General features: G+C 40.3%; 1 protein-coding gene across 1 annotated transcript in view; it reads right to left on the bottom strand.

The window, feature by feature from the left end:
* Positions 1-19205, bottom strand: part of HECW2 (HECT, C2 and WW domain containing E3 ubiquitin protein ligase 2) — a 153413-nt gene that overhangs the window by 39070 nt on the left and 95138 nt on the right. Inside the window, exons 9-17 of the mRNA XM_054636439.2 lie at positions 17632-18972; positions 16258-16353; positions 13765-13915; positions 13288-13391; positions 10051-10175; positions 9262-9447; positions 5434-5568; positions 2535-2637; positions 1398-1494 (exon numbers count right to left, since the gene is read on the bottom strand). Of these exons, the coding sequence (XP_054492414.1) occupies positions 1398-1494; positions 2535-2637; positions 5434-5568; positions 9262-9447; positions 10051-10175; positions 13288-13391; positions 13765-13915; positions 16258-16353; positions 17632-18972 (2338 nt within the window). The remainder of the gene's footprint in view (positions 1-1397; positions 1495-2534; positions 2638-5433; positions 5569-9261; positions 9448-10050; positions 10176-13287; positions 13392-13764; positions 13916-16257; positions 16354-17631; positions 18973-19205) is intronic.

Consider the following 19205-nt stretch of genomic DNA (forward strand, 5'->3'; position numbering starts at 1 on the left):
ATCTGAGAGATAATTCAGCACTGCCTGAACCTGCTCTGCTGAGCAGCAAGCTTCAGCTGCTTCTCTGCATATTACCTCTCTCTGCAGGTTGCCACAGAATGGTGCCCTAAATTCTGGCAAAGCTGCTATATCTAAGTGAAGAAAAAGCTTGAGATTTTTGTTCAAGCCCTAATCCCTCAAACAGGCGACCAGAAGGAATGCTGCAGTTTGGCTCTTCAAGGAGTAAGGCAGGCTGTGATGTTCACCAGACACCCCCTGCAGCCCAAGCTCTACAGCAAGCATCCCTGTGAGCTCAGCAATCTGTTTGTTAGGTCTCTTACAATAGTGCTGCAGAGGAATGAAAGACCTTGTCAAAAATTAACTTTTTTTTTTTTCAGGAATGAGCCAGCTCTGTCCATCGAGAAATACTGAACAGTTTTGATAGTCAATAACAAAGGTATTTGAAATCTCATTGCAGCTTCAAGTGTTTTAGCATCTGGAAGCTTGGTGTATTCCTCCAAAGGTTTGCAAGTGCAGAATTAACCAAAATACATCAGCTCTCTTGCAGACAGCATCATTTCTGATATCTTCAGAGATAACTGCAAGGATCAGGAGGATTATTGTGGCATTAGCTGCTCTGATTACATTCCCTACAGTTTAATAACAAGAGCACTGAGACTATAGGTGTATCAACAGAGTTTTGGATTTGTGAGCAAAGAAAGTTGGGGGTTATTAGCAGAATGTGAGAAAAGAAAAGGTCACACACTCAAATATGCCTCTGAGGATACAGCTGACAATCTGTGGGGCAAGAGAAGTGATTTCTCAATATAGCATCATGAGTTTTCTGATAAGAAGCAATAGGGACTTTGTTAGCAAAGCTGTAGAGCCATCTTGTCACATCCAGAGGGCTTTGGCTGTGAGCTTAACCCATAAAAAAGAAGGCAACCACATTTTGAAAATTTTGGAGAGACAAAAACTTCTGATGAGGTAAGATTATCTCCAGTTATCATGAGGTCAGGACAGCCTTTCTGTAAATGTGCTTTGCAAAGATATGGACAAATCCAAATGCCATTCTGCCTCATGCTCTCAGCTGAATGAATGGGCACATTTGCTGTGCCATCCAGCTGTCTTGGCACATTAGGAAGACATCAGCAAATCTCTTATGCCAGTTGTTCCAAACATTTTTTCTAGGTACCTTTATTTGATAATTAAACATTACCTCTGTTCTCCTCAACCTTGTTATAGTAGGCTGTTGCACAGAAATACAGTAAACAACTATTTCCCACAGCTTTATGAATATGTTTGAAGTCACCAGAAGTCTACATTCTGTTATGTTCCACTGTTAATTAATGAAAGTAGCTAACTGTAATTAGCATTTTTACTGAAATGGGAATAGCAAACTTCACTAATTTTCTTACCTGAGTGAATGATTCCTGGTAAGATCTGGCTGGCGCTCTTGTAGAATTTCAAAGATATTGGGCTGCCGCAGAAATGCAACTATCTTGTCATTGTAAGCTGAAAACATTCACAAAAATATCATGCTGAAACCAGGAGATCCCAAAACAAAGGATGACATTCCTTTTGAGTCTCCAACAATAATGACATACTTCACCTTGACAGTTTTAAGTTTAGAAGTACTGGGTTGATACTTCTGTATGTAAGGCTACCAATTCTATTGTCTTTTAAGGAACACATTTCTTATGATTATGAATCAAATCTCATTGTGACACATGCTTTCCAAACAGAATAACATAACAGAATTATGCTAACAGCTATAATTCTGTTAGCAATTTCTATTATATTTTAGCACTCACACTCTTAGCTAAGGTCAAACCAGAATAGTTATTGTTAGTATAAAATTGCAGGGACCTTGGTTTTCACTGCATCTATTCTCAAAATTAGGCAGCCATTGGAAACACCCATATCAAATCTTCATTAATGGCTGAGCCTGTGAAGCATGCACACCATGTCCATGGCAAGGGGGGAGGATTTAAATGGGCAGAGGTTTCCAAGTAAACATGCCACAGTACAAAGAGCCAGTTAGAGTTAATCGGATTAATTTATCTTGATTTAGCACAATGTGACAGCTGTTAGATTTAACAAGCTACATTCTGTACATGGTAGCACAGAAGTCAGTAACTCTGTGTGTCTGTAACTGAGAACAGAAGTTAAGCAAATGGCTAATTCCAAGCTGATTAACACTTTCTGTAATCCTGCCAAAATAGATGTTCAGAAGTTGTGGGGGGAAAAAAAAGTTAAAAATCACTGAGAATACATGGAGTCCAATTAGGATCCAATCTGACTCCCTGGCTTCAGTTCATCCTGTAAGCACACAGAGTATGTGAGCTAGAAAGGTAAAATACATCACTTAATTGGTTCTGCACACTTCCAGCTCTGAAAGCTCCAACTGAACAGTGGGGAAATGCTGATGGACAGAAGGATCATAACAAATGGCAACCTCCAGCCATGCCAAGTGAATGGAAACCCCAGCAGTGTATGCTGCCATGGCCCCTCAGTGATGGAGAACTCTGAGCAGAGGCTGGATGCTGACATACCCACTGGAACCACATCCTGGTACTGAGCTCTGCTGACTGTGTTAAATGTGCTGGATGGTCTTGGCAAAACGGGGGGTCCTGAATGGCGAGAGTCCTCTCCGACCTGAAAACGTGCAAGCAACCACAGTGAGTGTCTCTGTGCCAGCACAAGCACAGAAAAGAGAGAATTTATATGGCTTAGAACTAAGCACATGCATCAAGGCCTTGCTTGATCACTATCCCAAGTAGCCACTGCAGCAGGAAGCAGCTGAGCTACTAGGAGAGGTACTAGCAAAACATTATTTAGCATACTGAGCCCATTAATAGGAAGAATCAAAACTAATGCAAAATTTACTGCTATTTTTAAACAGTCCCATTCTGGAAAGAGACCAAAAAAAATGAAACTGGGATACCTTTTTTGATTTTGTAATTTAATTTTGTCTTTTGTAATTAATGGACATCTTTATCTACATGAAACATTCTGGAAACAAAATTCTGCTCCTTCATTAGCACCTCTATTACGTCTGGCATGAATGCAGTTTCCCTAAATTTGAAGTGGAAAGAAGTTTGTGGCTGAAGCCTCAAAGGAGAATAAAGAAGTGAGTTCACATTCAGGCATGGCAAACAAGTCCAAAATTCCTAAAAACATGGCTCCTAGAGTAATTCAGAAACACTATTGTGTTTTTCTTGTATTCACCTTCTGGACTTTAAAAAATTGCATGGGGACATTTTTTAGGGTAGAACCACAATCTAAAATTGTTCTTAGAGGCATTTGTTATGTCAGGGCAATTGCTGTAGTTAACTGCATCATGAGATATTTCTGGTGTTTAGATATTTCTCGGTATTCTGTATTTTATCTCTATAAAACATTTGGTCAACCTCTTTTTCATGCTGCTGGACCTCTTTGTTTACTTCTCCATTTATCTGCCTACATGTAATGGTTAGCATTTGAACTGCACTCCCAAGCTTCAAAGATCTCTAAAACTCTAACTGCAAAAGATCAAATAATTATAAAAGGTTGCTTTTGAATCCAATCTCTGAAATTACAAAGCAGCAAAAGTCCCAAGATATCTCCCAAGACCTTTTTGCTCTCTCAGAATATTCTTTCAGAAAAATGTAGAATTATTTCCTGTTAGGCAATGTGCTGGAAAAGGAATGCCATTATTATTAGCTCCAGCTTCACACTGTAGTTCAGCTTTATCTAAAAAGGCATTCCTTACACTGGTTCATGTTTGCTTTAGAGCATCTCTGTAAAAACTGGGTCAGTGGCTTCAAAACATCAAAGTTCATGGCAAGTTTAAACCAAAGAAAGTATTTAGATTTTTTTTTCATTAAGTACTCATCTTTTGCAATAATTTACAGTTCCTTTATGCAATAGCTTAAAATAGGGAAAAAATGCAAATATGCAATACATAAGCCCTAAAGTGCAGAGGAAAAACTGGTGTTCAGGTTCATACATATGTAAAAAGAACATCATTGCATCATTAATACTAGACTGGTAATACTGTATTGAATTGCTATGCTTGAGATTCCTATCTGGAATTATACCTGGAATTAATTCAAGTAATAATTGTAACAATATCAAGGAAACACTTCTAAAATTGCATATAGAAACATACTTTAAGGAATTTCATGTATCTAAATGAAGTGGGAAATTTTGACAGGTAAGCAGAACTATGTATATGAAATATGTATGATCATTTCTTGTTGGATAAACTATACTTGTTTTGCAGCATTGACAACTTCAGGAGCATGGCTGGCACAAATACCTGTTTTAAGTGCAGAGCTACTGGATGCTGCTTAAAGATAGATAATTTGGGTGCATATTGGGTAAAGTCAAGAAAAAAAATTCTGCTGTGCTACAAATCAAACAGAAATACTTGCTTTACCCTATTCAAGATCTAAATAGCTATATGAAGGTATATAGCTTCTTGCCTTATACATAATATCACCAAACTGATGGGAAATGCTATTTAAAACCATTTGCAAAATATTCCTGACACTGGAGGGGAACTGACTAAACCATGTTCACACAGGATGTGACAAGATATGCAGCCAGTGCTGCGGAACTTGCTGCAGCTCAGTGGAAGCCCTGGTAGAGAAGCAGCAGACAAGATTCATGTTTACTCTGAAACAGAGGCCTGGCAGACCCTCATCTGCCACAAGACTGAGCTAAAAAAAGAATAAATCAGATCATTTCTCTTGCTATTCTGAATTGTATTATGTTTAATTGCTGGCATGGAATAGCCCTCTCCTGAAATGACAACCTACAGCCAACAGTATGGAAGTTTTTAAATAAAGTACAACTGAAGTCCAAGTCACTGCACATACACAAGGTTACAAGTATAAGGAAGTGACAACAACACTATGGGGACTGCCAGTGAAAATGGTGCACAACAACATAACAACAAAATAGTGTTTTCCATGTACTTCTGATCAGAAAGTAGAGATTAAGTATAGATTCAAAGGCATATAACAGTCTTATAAGGCTGTATGTGGTATGATTTTTTTACACTTCATGGGGAGGCTGCATAACTAGATGTATAGTCACACATGCATCTTTCCCCCCCTCTTATTTTGCACAGTTATGTATGAACACACTTGGCAGACACCACGCTAGACAATGCACATTTTGTCAGCAAAAGACTGGATACAGGAATCAGTAATCTGTAATCAGATGCTCTCCTGTGGTTAAGTGGGGTTACTGCGAATTCAAAGTAAGAAAAAACTCATGTTTGACATTTTTCCTCTGAATTCATACATGTTAAAAGCAACGATGGCTATCAGAAAAAATAATATAACCTTACAGGTGACTGGTGCACTGTTACAGAAGGATCATGCTCCTCCCCCCACGGAATGATGTGCAAGGGGATGGTGGTGCCCCCGAGGAGGAGGAGGAGGAGGCCCAGGCCGCACTCACCTCCCCAGCGCTGTGGCTGCGCTGCCGGGTCAGGTGCTGCCGATGGACCAGGGCGCTGGTGGGCCGGCTGCTCTGCAGGGGCAGCCGCGGGTCGATGAACGTCGTGGTGCGCGAGTTGTGGTCCACAAAGAAAGCCTGCAAAGGACACAGGAGACAGAACTCATCAGCACTCCTTTTACTCATTAGGTCTGAGGTTAATGCCTATCAGGGATCCAGGTTTCATTCCATCAGGTGGGGCTGTGGAAAATCTGTTACTGTGGCTTCTGGAGAAGGAGGACAACACTTTTCCATCCCACCCAAAGGGATAGATTGTTTAATGCTTTACATTGTTCCTGTCTATAAAGTCCTTTGAAATTCTCATCTGACAAGCATCAGAAGTGGGAAGCTTTATTATGACTGTCAAGAAGAGAAGACTTGAATATTTCATAAAAGTAATCCTGGTGTATTCTCCTTTTCATTCCCTTATAAGCTTCTAAAAAGGTGTCATTAAGTGGCAAACCCATTACCTTTTGTGAAGTATTTACCATATAATTATGAACACAATTGGCTCTATATATGTCAAGTGTATGCTTGCATCCAGTGATGAACTATGATTACAGACCAACAGGGATTTTTGCCATATTTCTGCTACAATTATTCCAAGTTCACTGACCTTTTTTTCTAAAAACCAAAACAAAATGCAAAAAAAAAAAACCCTAAAGCACCTTCCAGAACAAAAAAAAAAGACCTCTGAAAGCCAAAAAGAAAGGTCAACCAACAACACAAAGATGATGGCAACAAAAAAAATTAAATCAGGCAATTGATGAGAACAACCACATAGTAGCCAGTCAACCATTTGCTGAAAACAAGGTCACAGGGACACATATCCTGGCAAATTAAAGCCTTCTACAATTCTAGCCAATTTGAACCAAAAAGGTCTCTAAGCCCTGAAATTTATACTTTTTGTAGCACCAGTGTTGCACTTGGAAACCAGCACTGTTCTATTTCAACACACTCCGTGTTTTCTGTCACAATACTGGAAACATGTGGAAGTGGCAAAAAAAATCTCTGTTTTGAGCAGGAGAATTACAGGAAAGTAACATCTGGTTCAAGGAATCAAAAAATCTGGACCAGCAGAGTGGTGGTCAGGGACTGCAGGAGCCATTTCTGTGTTTGGCTACCAGTGAGGTACTTCAACCACAATTCCACAAGCAATTTATTCCTGTGGTGTCAGCAAAAGCAACATTCTCATCTTTCCCTCTCCTGACCACTTGTTTCATCCCCTGTGTGCCCTTCCTGCCTTGTGCTGGCACAAGTGTTTGTGTAGCCATGCAGTGAACCCATCAGGGGCTCCAGTCCAGGCTAAAATTACTCTCTTTTTGTCCCTCTCCCTGCTGGCTCCTCTAACCTCAGCCAGCTCTCCAGGGATGAGAGGAGAGGAGAGCAGAACCACTTTTCTGGCAGCAACACCAGCTTCTAGTATTCATGGAATCATTGTTTCAGATTGGGAAAGCCAGACCAGAGCAAATGCAATTCTTCTGACTGCTGTGAAGGTAGGCAGACAAACCAGTGTGTCATGCTGTACAGCAACTAATATGCCATTATGGACTGTGGTGGGAGAAAATGTTCATAGTTCCACTTCCCAAGGAAGGAGAGGCATATGGAGAGACACCACAGTTGCAGAACCCTAAAAGTGCTCCACAAAAGAGCACCAAGCCTCCTATAGCCCCAACAGCAATCACCTGTACCTGTAGCTTGTGCCTACAAGGAAGGAATCCTATCACCTGAGCAGTAAGAACCCTGTTCTGACCATCTGACATAGTCACAGATATGCAAGTGAAACTGTTTCACAGTTCAAACACAGTAAAGTGTTTTGTTAAAGTGTCAATAAATGAAATTTTAATTGCTACATCTGAGCCTCATGTTTACCTTGCTTACCTTGACAAACAATGATGCCACCCTGCAGTGCAGGTATACAGATTAGAGAGTACAAAACCAGTGAGAAAGAACCAAAACCATAATGAAATTTATATTTGGGGCCTGGCAGATGACTGGAAGAGACTGCTGGAACACAGCCACTCTTTCTGAAATTTTTTCTCCTGATTGGTAAAGATCTACCTACTTTACTAGCAAGTGGCTGGTTTGGGGTTTTTTTAAGTCCTTCTATCTGTTTTATCTAGTCTGTGTACATTTATAAGATGTAAAGCACTTTCAGCAAAACACAGGTTGATTTCATTAAGTCAACACCATATTGTAAATCACTTATTAAAAAAATCCTGATTCAATAAAGGAGGTAGTACCCCCTGGAGCTGCACCACTCAGTTCTGAGCTAATGCAACACTCTAGTATTGCATGCAGTGTTCCACAGCATGCTATTTAAATAATTCAGTTTAGACATGAAGATAAAGACAATCATATCTTATTAAATATGTATGGTTGCAGGCCAGCTCGTAGTAGCCTACTTTTAAACAAAGCATAAATTAGCACTTTGAAGCTTTGGTGAAGATAGCCATTGGAGCTTCAATGCTTTGGGCTAATCTGGACACTGGTACACAGCTCAAAACACACTGTGGTTCACAATCTCCTTTCAAAAAAATTCCTCTCATAACTCCTGCCTAGCTATAATCCAGAAATCTACAATGCTTGAAGAGACTGATATAAAATAGGTAGTGCCAAAACTATATTTAGCCCATTAAACATGAATAATTGCCCTAGTTATTCTTCCACTTGATATCTATGAAGCTTGCTAAAATACCTTTTCTTTCTGTTGAAGACTTCAGTAATCAATTACTACGATTTCTTTAATTGTAGAGAGAAAAACCAAAAATGTGCAAATACATAGGAATTTATTACAGCACATCTTGCAGAGATCTAATTAAAAAGCACAAAGACTTGCAACTGGCTTTAAAATATGGACATGTGATTACACACACTGCACAAATGCATTATCTGTACAATGTCTGTGTGTATGCACATGTGCACTGCAAGGCACAACCTCAAAGCTCAGCTGAGGGGCCTATTAAGCCTATATAATGCTTTCTGCTACCACAATTTCCAATGGCTTTCTGCCTCCCTGTGGTCAGTGACTGATGAAGGATCATCTGTAATGCCCATTAGAAACTAGAAAAAACTGAAATTTGCCCTATTCTTCAGGAGAAAACTGGCCACTGAAGAACTTAACAGAACAAGAATGACTTAAAACAGAAAACAGTGAGGCAAAGAACAATGTTTATAGAATTTCACATTCCTAATTGTATGTCTAATGAAAAAACGAAGTGCTTTTCAGAGATAAAAAAATCTAGGAAACAACCCTCAAGTATTTTTACCCTTTAGTTTAGAATTGTCTATCTTTCCAAGCATCAAGATCATTATTTATATGGACTCTCACAGCTAACCACATTGAGAGTGATAAATGTAAGAACCAAGAAGCTAAATATGCCAGTAATCCCAATAAACTGATAAACCTTATCACTTCCTCACATGCTAATCACAGTCTAATTTTAATCCTCCTGTTTTCTACACAAAATATAATGTTCCAGATACTGAGGATGCACTAGCTTGAAGTTACATTAAAACTTACATCGCAACTGTAAAAGCGACATCAAAATATTTTTTTAGGAAATTGAAAATTAATGCCTGTTTAAAAAAATCAGTGAGACTTGCAAGCATTTAAGATCTCTAATACCTCTTAAGGAAACCTACTCCATACCATCTCTTTCCTTCTAAGCAAAACACAACCACCAGAGTGATTCTCCCCAGAGCTGTCCCAGACCATCCCTTTTATTCAACTACATCCATCTTATCTCAGAAACTGATGAACACAAGGCCTTCTCAGCCCTGTGGAGTTACCTTGCCCTGATGGTCGTGTTTCATCTCCCAGCCCCTGGGCAGCTCCAGCTGTTTGTTGGCAAACATGTTGAGGAAGCCCACCAGATCGCGGTTGTGCTGGTAGCGCTCGAAGTGGTGGGTGTCGCGCCGGACTTTGGTGATCATGTGCTTCAGACACGTGTTGTTTGTAAACATGCGGTAGGCACTCTGGAAAACACACAACAGCAAGGGCTCTTCAAAGGGGAAACTGCTCTGGCCACTAAAGACAGCCCTGTTCATTGTAAGTGGGCCTGCAGAAGGAAAGTTACTCCTCCAATTGCTTCTCCTTACACTCTAAATCCCATCATACAAAGAAACACTGGGGAGAACCTATGCAAAAAGAAGCACTGAAGGAAAATATGTATATTAATATGGTTTTGATATATATTAATATGTTTTTTTGTTCAGTGTGACCTCTAATATACTTTGATATAAACCAGGCAATCTGGAGGAAACAAATATTGCCATTAAGCAGAAAGGGCTTTCCCAGAATTGTGTCTCACCCTGTGCAAAGCATAGTAAGAAAGCTATTGCTTCCATAAACAAATAATTTTCTATCATAAGAAAGATGAAGAATCAAGTGGAAAATAAAAACTGCTATCATGCAGAGCTATGATGGCCCTGATAGCCCAATAATTTCAGGGGATAATGATGAGTGAATCTAGCCTCCCTATGTACTACCAATATCTTATCAGCAAACACTGAGCAGCGTTTTTGTACACAAAACAACTGCATTTATTAAAGCCTTTGAGCTGTAGCCACCATACTCACAGGGTTAGAATGCAGCACTGTAAAGAACTCTGGGCTGATAAGGAATTTCACAGGGGGAGACTGGAGCAATAGAGTAAGTCTGGATCTGGAGGTAGAGTGAGGCAGCACATTCTCTCTTCGAAAATCTAAGAGCAAAGTAAATGTCAAAGATTTCCAGCAGTTATTACCAAAGCATCCCTGCAAGCAACTGTATCAATGTGAATCACACAAGCAAGGAAAGCATTAAGTAGACAACTATTGCAGATTTACTGAGGATTGTCCACATAAGTGTACCCAAATTTCTTCTAACATAACACTGAAGTTTCTGAAAATATTATAATCTTAGTTTAGTAATATTTACCTGTGGCTTTTGGTAAACAACCATTAAAAAAAAAATAAATCAAGTTCCATTATTTGGATTACCAAGTTTGTGCCTCTATATAAGATGCAATGAAGTCCCCTGGGCATGTCTGCACTGCTATACTGTAGCTGTATGCAGGTAAGTTATTTTTTAAAAGCTAACTAATGGATATAAAAGTCATTGTACAATTATAAATATTTCATTCCTTCTTAAAAAAACAAACAATAAATCTGCCATTACCACAGTCCCAGTCTTGATACAGTATTGAAGCAGCTTATGTAAGTAAGAAGTAGGTTGCCAAGGAAGTACCTTTCAAGTTTCAACTTCCAATAAACATTTGTGTCTTCTCCTAGCAACTACAGAAGTGCCCTGATTTTTCTTCAGTACCAGGAAGGAAGTGAAAAAATATTGAGTGGTGTTTGCTACAATGTGAACACTGTTGCCCCCAATTCTCTTTGTAGACCTTCGGAAGAGTATTTTTAATGTAAATGAAAAATTGCAAGTTCAGATTTGGTCTTCAGTGATACTACACTAAAATGTGTGCTGCCATCTACATTTCAGTTTCTTACTTTTTTACATGTTGCAGTATATGCACTCTTCTCCGTCAAATGAATATTAATCACGTAGACCACAGCTATCACAGACATAAAAGATCATAACACACAAGCAGAGCAAGGAGAAAGGTAGTGAATGAGACTCAAAACTGAGGGAAAAGTAAGAAGAAATAACAAAAGAAGAGGAAAATAACAAGGGTAAAATTCTAAGTAAAGGGAATGGAGAAAATAAAATAAACACAGCAGAGAAAACCAGGAAGTGTGAGGGAAACTGGTAAAATAAATAAACAAGAGGGTTTTTAGAAACACTACTTAAACAATAGAAGTCAAGCTGTTCCACATGGAACACATCATGAACAGGGCAAAGGCAGAGTGGCACAAAGGCTCCTGAAGCTGTGCCTGAATACTTGGGCTGGGTGTGTCTTGCAGACACTCACTGAGGTTTCATGTGAACTCTGTACTGGTACAAAACTTGGGTGTACACCAGGCAACTCTCACACCCTGGAAGATGCTGTGACATGCAGCAGGTAAGTCCCTGTCATCGTCTGGTAAATCTGGAAACCAGAATGGGTCACCAGGTGGGTTTTTATTGCAGTTTGAGGCTTATGAATTTGGTTTATGAGAAGTTTATTCAGCTGAATTTGCTGGTTAGGGTTTGGCCTGAATTTGCTTAACTTGTGTACAGTACAAACCATCTGGCTGTACATGCACAAAGGTAGAAAAGGAAACAGCTACAACAGAAGTGAAGTCTACAAGTAATAAAAGGGAACACTTGGGTAAATCTCAAGTTTTACAATGACTTGCAACTCAAAAAAGGGTGACACAGTTTGCATATCAGATTAATTTAGGTGACACTTTTAGAAGAGTACATCAGGAGCATCTAGAGACAAAGCCAAAGCACAGGACACCACACAGCTGTGCAAGGAACTGGATGGATAAAAAGCTTTACCAACATGTTAGTAAATTTTTAGTAGGAAGATGACCAAAGAGAGAACTGCTTAGGGAAAAGAAAAAAAGCAATGATGTTCAGGACCCTAAACAAAAGATATTTCTTCCTATCTTCATTCCAAAGGTTAACACTGGACAGACTATCAGAAGAATGAAAAAATAGAGGTGAGAGAGTGCAGGTTAAAGACCAGGGTGCAAATTTAAGGTTTTCAAAGCCTTTAGGTCAGGTGGCATACACTCTAACAGTTAGGAAATAAGGTGGAGTAATCACTGAGACACTGGTGGCTCTTTAGAGGTCTGAAGGAGTTCTCAGAAGGAATGGGATAATGCTGTAAGAGTCCACCAAGATGTTTTGCTAAGATCTCTCTGGCTCTGGTCCTACTCATTATTTCTACTAATGACTGGATAGGGAAGAAAAAACTTGTTCCAATTAGGAGATTCTACAGTACTTAGACAGCAGAATGGACAAGATTCAAAAACAGGGGCACATTAGAAAAGAACAAAGATCTGTGTGCAGGTAGGGATAATCAACTCACAAAGATCAGATGAAAACAGACATTTGTGCCAAAGTTCTGCACACAAGGCTCAGGACTTGATTTTAGCAGATCAAAGACTGAACACTGGTTAGTGTCAAACTATTAAAAAGAAAATAAAGAAACAAACAAAAACCAAGCAAAAACAAACAAAACCTTCTGCAGTAATGTACAAGGAGTGTTTTATGTAAGACACTTCCACAACCTCTTCAGCACAGAGTCATAGCTTTATTTGATTTTCTGAAATATTCCTCAGAAGCTGAAGACCAACTCAAGACAATCCTGAGTAGGCCAAAAAACTAATTTGAGATCTAAACCCAGAAGTCACGAGGAAAGACTAGGAAGCAATGGATTTAAGGGTATGTTATAAGAAGAATAAAGAGCAGACTGTCTAAAAAAGTTAAAGAATGTCCCTCAAGTGGAGAATATAAGGACTCACGAGACAGCATTTGGCAAGCATGGCCTAGGAACAGCTCATCCAATTTATCTAGAGATGTAGCCAATGACTGCCTGAAGCCCTTTCTAGTTCTACATTCTACTATTTCAAACTTCATTAGCAGAGTCAAAATATTTGTAAGCCAGATCACGCAATTTTATATTTCTTTAACTGCAAGTGTCCTGCTCTCTAAAGAAGTCTGGTACTGACAGAAAAGTGCTCTGAATCTCACAACCTTCTCTTCAGCATATTGAGCAGGCTGAGTCATAACCTTCAAAACTAGACAGAATTGAAAACAAATGGCTTCATTTTCACACAGACATTCAGAAGAAGTTAGGGTTTGCCTTATGTACTCTCATTAAATCATCTATGAGACAAGAGCTCCCTTCTTTGGAGAAGGGGTAAAAAAATAATTTTTTTTTTAACCTGAATTAGAATGGTGAAATTCAGCTTCCTCTGCAGCTCCATCCACAGTATTTGTGTGCTCTTCAGGCCTGTCATTTGTCATTGTTCTTCGGATGCTCTGGTACCTAGGGTTGGAAAACTGGACTTTACATATAGTATATGGTAACTATGATCCAATTCTGGCTCCGAGGGAACCTGCCCATATTTTCTGCCATATAGGTTAATATATATTGACCTCTGATTTCTGCATTAATAGTCTTTTGAATTTCTGACAACCACCATCAGATGTATTATTTTTGGTCACATAGCTTAAGATCACAGGTGGAACACAAAAGCCCTGGAAACTCACATGCAAACTAAAAGCAACAGACCCACAAGAACAACCACCTAAGGCCAGCAGTGGGAGCAGCTGTGGCCTTGTCTCCATGCTCAGCCTTGCAATGGTGAATGCAGCTGTGCAAGCACACAGAAATGACAAGCACCAAGGGTGACTCTTACCGGCGATTGAGCTGCTCCATCTGCTGTATGGAGTTGGATCTCTGCAGGATCTGTGGGGCTGGGGGAGCTGTGGGGCGCTGCCATGTTGTTGTCCTGTTCACGTGGTCCACGTAAAAAATCCGCCCGTGGCTGTCAATTCGAGCCTCCCAGTCTAAGGAGCAATAAAATACTGTAAACCATGGAGGGCTTGGGACAAATTTATTGATTTGTTGGAGCTCTGTCACTTTTATAACCCCACCTATTGTCTCTATAATAATCATTTCTACTACAACGCAGACATATGTATATGTATATAAAAACCACACATCTATACAGAAAAAGAAATGCCTGATTCTTAGACACCTGCAACTACAGAAAACGTGCAAACCATTTAGCACATCAGTTGAAAACCAGGAGAGCTCAGCAGGTGTCTAGATGACACTGTCTATATTGCAAGTCTAAGTGAAAGTAGTATCTGCTGACAAAATAAAAACACTCAAGTTTTTAAACCAGAGTTCATAAACAAAATAGAACACCCAAGTATTCCAGGAAGAATAGAATTGTTCACTGGGAAAAAAAACAAACAACAAAAAAATTCCCTCAAATAGTTCACATTTGTGAATTCATTATCCTGCTTAATTGTCAAGCCCTAAACCACTGTATAATAAGTTGGGATTTTTCTTGTCATGTTTATGCCCAATTCTGACACATTCACCATTTCTATAACATGCTCTTGCAGAAGAAAATCTGCACTTAATTTAAAATACACAAGTTTAAACACTTGAGCAATGGCTTTCAAAGTAAGACATTTGCATCAGTGCTGTGATGGACAAGGCTGTCTTCTGCTGTGTTCTTATATAAGGCTATATTCCATCAAATCAGTGTTAGTCAAATGTGTTACAAATAGCTTGCTGAATTGCACAATTGTCATTCATCAAGGTTTCATGATCAAGCTTTATTAATTTTTTCCCCAGGAATGTAGGAACTAGAGCATTATTGTTGCACATTATAGGCAGAAATAAATGTTTAAATTCTTTCTCTTTTTCTTTAACTTGACCTAACATAAGACTGAAAGAAATACACATCTTTTTCTTCCTTACTTTCAAATTTTGGTGAAACAACAAATTGAATACAACCCAAATTAAAAAGAAATTACAGTTTAGAGCTCAAAATCATATTCTTAATATTTTCCTTAATTTTTCAGTATTAAAGTATGAAACCTGTCACAGATCTGAAAGCAGACCTTTGGAGAAAAAAATTGAATCTAGGCAATGATTAGTAGATTTTATTTATATTAAGAATTACACAGAGATTGTTTTGGGCTTTGACTGTAAAGGGTGATGTGTAAATGCATCATGCAGAAACCCAGTAAATGGCAGAAATGTTAAAATACTATGCAGCCAAAGCTTTTTCCACTAATAATTCAGCAGTTTTTCCAAGTAGTTATTGTAGTGTATAGTTTTCTTCTGAAACCACAGAACTGGACCAGCTATCTCTGTGCATTCCTGAAATATCTGTCTCCCAGAGACAGCTTTGTAAAACGTAGAACTGGTATAATAGGATGGCAGTTAATTAACTCGAAGATGTGCACACAAGATTCATCTGATTATAACAGAACAGCAGGCTGCACAACCATATCATTATCCTGGCTTTGCACACACAGTTCTATCTGTGTTCTGCTATCAGGCTCCTTCCAGTTACTTGTTCCAATCACAGAGCAAACACAGCCCCATACCATACTGGGAAATAGGGATCTGTTCATTTTACACTAAATATCTTAATTCCTGACTCTTTTAAAGTAACAGAGCTTTGACACAGACTTCAGTGTGTCTGAATTTCCTTTTTTTCATATTTGGTTTAAAGCAATGTTTGCCTATCAGCTGTGTACCTTTTTTTTTTTTTTTTTTTTTTTGGAGGGGGGGGGTCCTTTCTTTGAATACCTAATACTGAATAGATTTTCACTTCTCAAAGTTTAAGCACATGAATAAGTTCAATAATTGAGAGCAACGTATTTTTCATATGCATTAGAGAAATTAAAATTCATTTGTTCATTAAAGCTCATCTAACTGTTGCTTAATGTCCAGGTTTATTTTAATATAAAATCTTCACTCTGCCTCAAAAAATGCAAGGAAAGCACAGACATCTGTAAGTTAATCTGCAGATATGCAGGATGTTGTAATTCCTTTGTAAATCATTAGCACACAAGCAGTATTCAGAGATTTCAGAGTGTCTGACAGCTCACAGTGCCTCACAGGCACCATCACCTCATCTCCCACCCCTGTGCAGTGCCACAGGAAAGGCAGCACTGTCTCTGCAAGAGTGACACTCAGCAAGTCTGTGTGCACCAGGTATAATTATCACAGCAACAACACCGGACCCAACCATCATCACTCCTCACTTCCAGCTTCTCAGCTGCTCATTCTCAGTTCTCACATTCAAAAAAGGAAATGTAATGAACTCTCAGTAATGAGCCACAGGCAGCTTATGCCCCAATTAAAGTATGGAGAAGCTCACTTGGTGGCAGAGCCTCATCCACTCTCTGGTACCGGCTAACGTCCTGACGCACCGAAGGCAGGGACCTCAAGGGCTGGTGGCCATTGGCTGGAGAACCTGGAATCAAAACACACACAAATTTCTTTATTTCTTTTTTCAGTCAATGTGGGGAAGCCCTGGAGTTACCTCTAAACTGAGCAAGCTGTGTTAAAGCTTTGCAGGACTATGATATTTCAGGATATATCTAACAGTCATCTTTTCTTGGGGTCAAAATAAGTTATGCTGACAGTTCAAGGCAAGTGATTCCTCTGGGATGTCTTGGTACTGGAAACATCATCTCTGGGATGTGCTACATCCATATGTGAGCAGCCAAAGTCAGGGCATGGAAACAACCTGAGCCTGAGCCATATCCCAGGACAAAGCTCCACCTGGCTGCAGAAACCTCAAGAGTGGGAGGTGGAACTATCCACTGTCCTTCCTTGCTGCAGCCAAACTGATCTGCAAAATATGACACCTGCAAAATATGCAACCTGACACCTAATAAAGAGCATCCCAAATGTCTGGAAAATGCTGTAAAATATTGACAGTATTTGAAATAAACACCAAAATTGTTATTTCCAGTAAATAACCTGTTTATGAAGAGAGGAAATTATTGCTTATATATAGCTCTTGGTATGTTATGAAAAAGATGTATTTGGAAACCCACTTGATTGGATATACTTCAGTCCCTGAAGAAACTGAACGGATTCCATTATTAAAGTTGCTTGGAAACAATTCATTAGGGACACATTTCTACTTTCAGTGATTTTAGTGAGACAGAAAATTCTCAACTGTTAAAATAATTTTAAAATCAATAAGAGTTTTACAGTGTTAACTTGGGCAATATATTTCTCTCCTCCCAAGGTTCCAGTGCGCTAGGATCCATCTGTACAGAGAAGGAACTAGGAAAAGGAAAATAAAGAGCCTGAAGCTGACAAAATATTATTATTTTTTTCCTTTCCCCTTTCTTTTGATTACCTTATGTTTTAATGCTAATATAAACCATCCAAAAAAAGGAGCGCGATATAAATTCTATTTTGCATTTCATACTTTTGGAGGAGTTTTGTCCTTCATTACCATTTTCATTAGGGAGCAGGGTAGTATTGTGGAATTCTTTCCTCCTCCTCACTACTCTCTCACGAATTAAAATACATCCAATTTTAAAGTAAACATATTTTGGATATTTCAGGTTTGGATTTTTCATTAAATCAAAAACCTCCAAGAGTCACTTGAAAAAAGAAATAAATTCAAAGGAACAAAAAAAAAACCTTGAAAGACAACGAAATTGAGACATTAACGACCTTTGTTTTCAGGTGCAGTAAGGTCACTCCAGAAAGTGCCTCCTGCAGTTGTTACCTCCAGTAGCTCCTTCAAGCTGTGCTGTGGCACCCTCACAAGCTGCCTGCGCTCCCTCAACTTCTTCATCCTGAGACTGGCTCTGGGCAGCTGCTGCCTGCAGGCTTCTTCTTCTTTGCCAGATTTCTTCTGTTTCCTCTTGGTCTTGCAGTTCACCTGCCTCAGCTTCCTGCGCCTCCTCCTGAGGTAACTGCACCGCAGGCAGAGAACCAGCAGCGCTCGCAGGCTCCTGTGCTTCGGCACCCGGCTCCGCCGCAGCTGCCTCGGGGGCACAGGCTCCCTCCTCCTCTTCCTCCTGGGGGGAGAAGGCCGGAGTCTCGGGAAACCTGGCGCTCTCGCAGGAGGAGCAGCGCATCTCCACGGAGGAGCGCCGCACGGTCGCGCTCTCGTTGCAGGAGCTGTCGGCGCCCTCGGCGTCGCTCTCCCCCTCGGGCCGGGTGCTGGCCTCGCTGACGCTCTCGGTGCGAGCGGGGTCGCTCTGCTCCGTCTCCGACGACAGCTGCGAAGGCTCCGAGCCTTGGTCAATGGACTCCGTCTCGCTGACGCCCCTTCTGCTCCCACCTGCGGCTTCAGCAGCTCCCGGGTCCGCGCTGCCGGGAGGCTGCTCTGCCTCCGGAGGGGCAGCGGACTCGCTGCCAGCCTGCTCTGCTGCGGCCTCAGCCTGAGAGCCCTGCAGGCTCTCGGCTCCTTCCTCCGGAGGTGGAAGCTCTGGGAGAGAATCTTGCTGGTCATCAGTTGATGGCAAAGGAGCATCAGAGGCTGAAACCCTTTCACTCTCTGCAGGCCCCGGCATTACCTGATCTGATGAGGAACTTACTTCATTTCTTTCAACGTTTCTGGTAGCACCATTAAGCATTACTAAGCCACCATCATCTTCCAAAGAAGATGGAAAACCCAGGTCTTGATGCAGCTCGTGCTCCTCTTCATCTGAGTCAATGTGAAGCATAGCATTAAGTCTTGTGTCAGTAGGGAAGCTACTCCTCAGTTTTGGGGAGGCTCCTCGTGGACGGTCGCCACAGGCAGATGTCCCTGGCCTGGGATGGTTATTGTGTTCTATTGCATCAAGATAGTCATTTAGTGAGTCCTGGCGGCCTCTGGGAGGGGATGATCTTGAACCACCAGAGGTCAGCTCATCCTGGTCTGTCTCCAGAGTCCTACTAGTCCTTAAAGAATGTCTCAGGATTGTGTCTCCAGAAGATTCCTCAAAGACTGGGCCATTGGAACACACCGTGGATGTATCGTGATGTCCTGCTGGCATGTCCTCATCATCAGAGGGGCTGCCCAAGTCTCCATTTACAGAGTTGGTTCCTAGCAAAGTCCCAACTGTTTCTGGTGAAGCATCTGCAGAGACAGAAAGAATGAAGGTGAAACACTGAGCATCAATAAAACATAGTTCATTCTACTTAAATTATATAAAAATACGCATCCTTGAAGATGCTTGCTAACTTCAATCAGAAAACTAAGGGAAGAAACTTCAGTCAAAGTAACAGAGGCATCTACAGTGTTGGAACAGCAGTTACAGAATTTTCTCTGTATAAGTCTGTATACTGTTTTGTAGGATATAGAAAAATTAA

Source organism: Agelaius phoeniceus, chromosome 7, assembly GCF_051311805.1.
Source record: "Agelaius phoeniceus isolate bAgePho1 chromosome 7, bAgePho1.hap1, whole genome shotgun sequence".
NCBI classification, from domain to species: Eukaryota; Metazoa; Chordata; class Aves; order Passeriformes; family Icteridae; genus Agelaius; species Agelaius phoeniceus.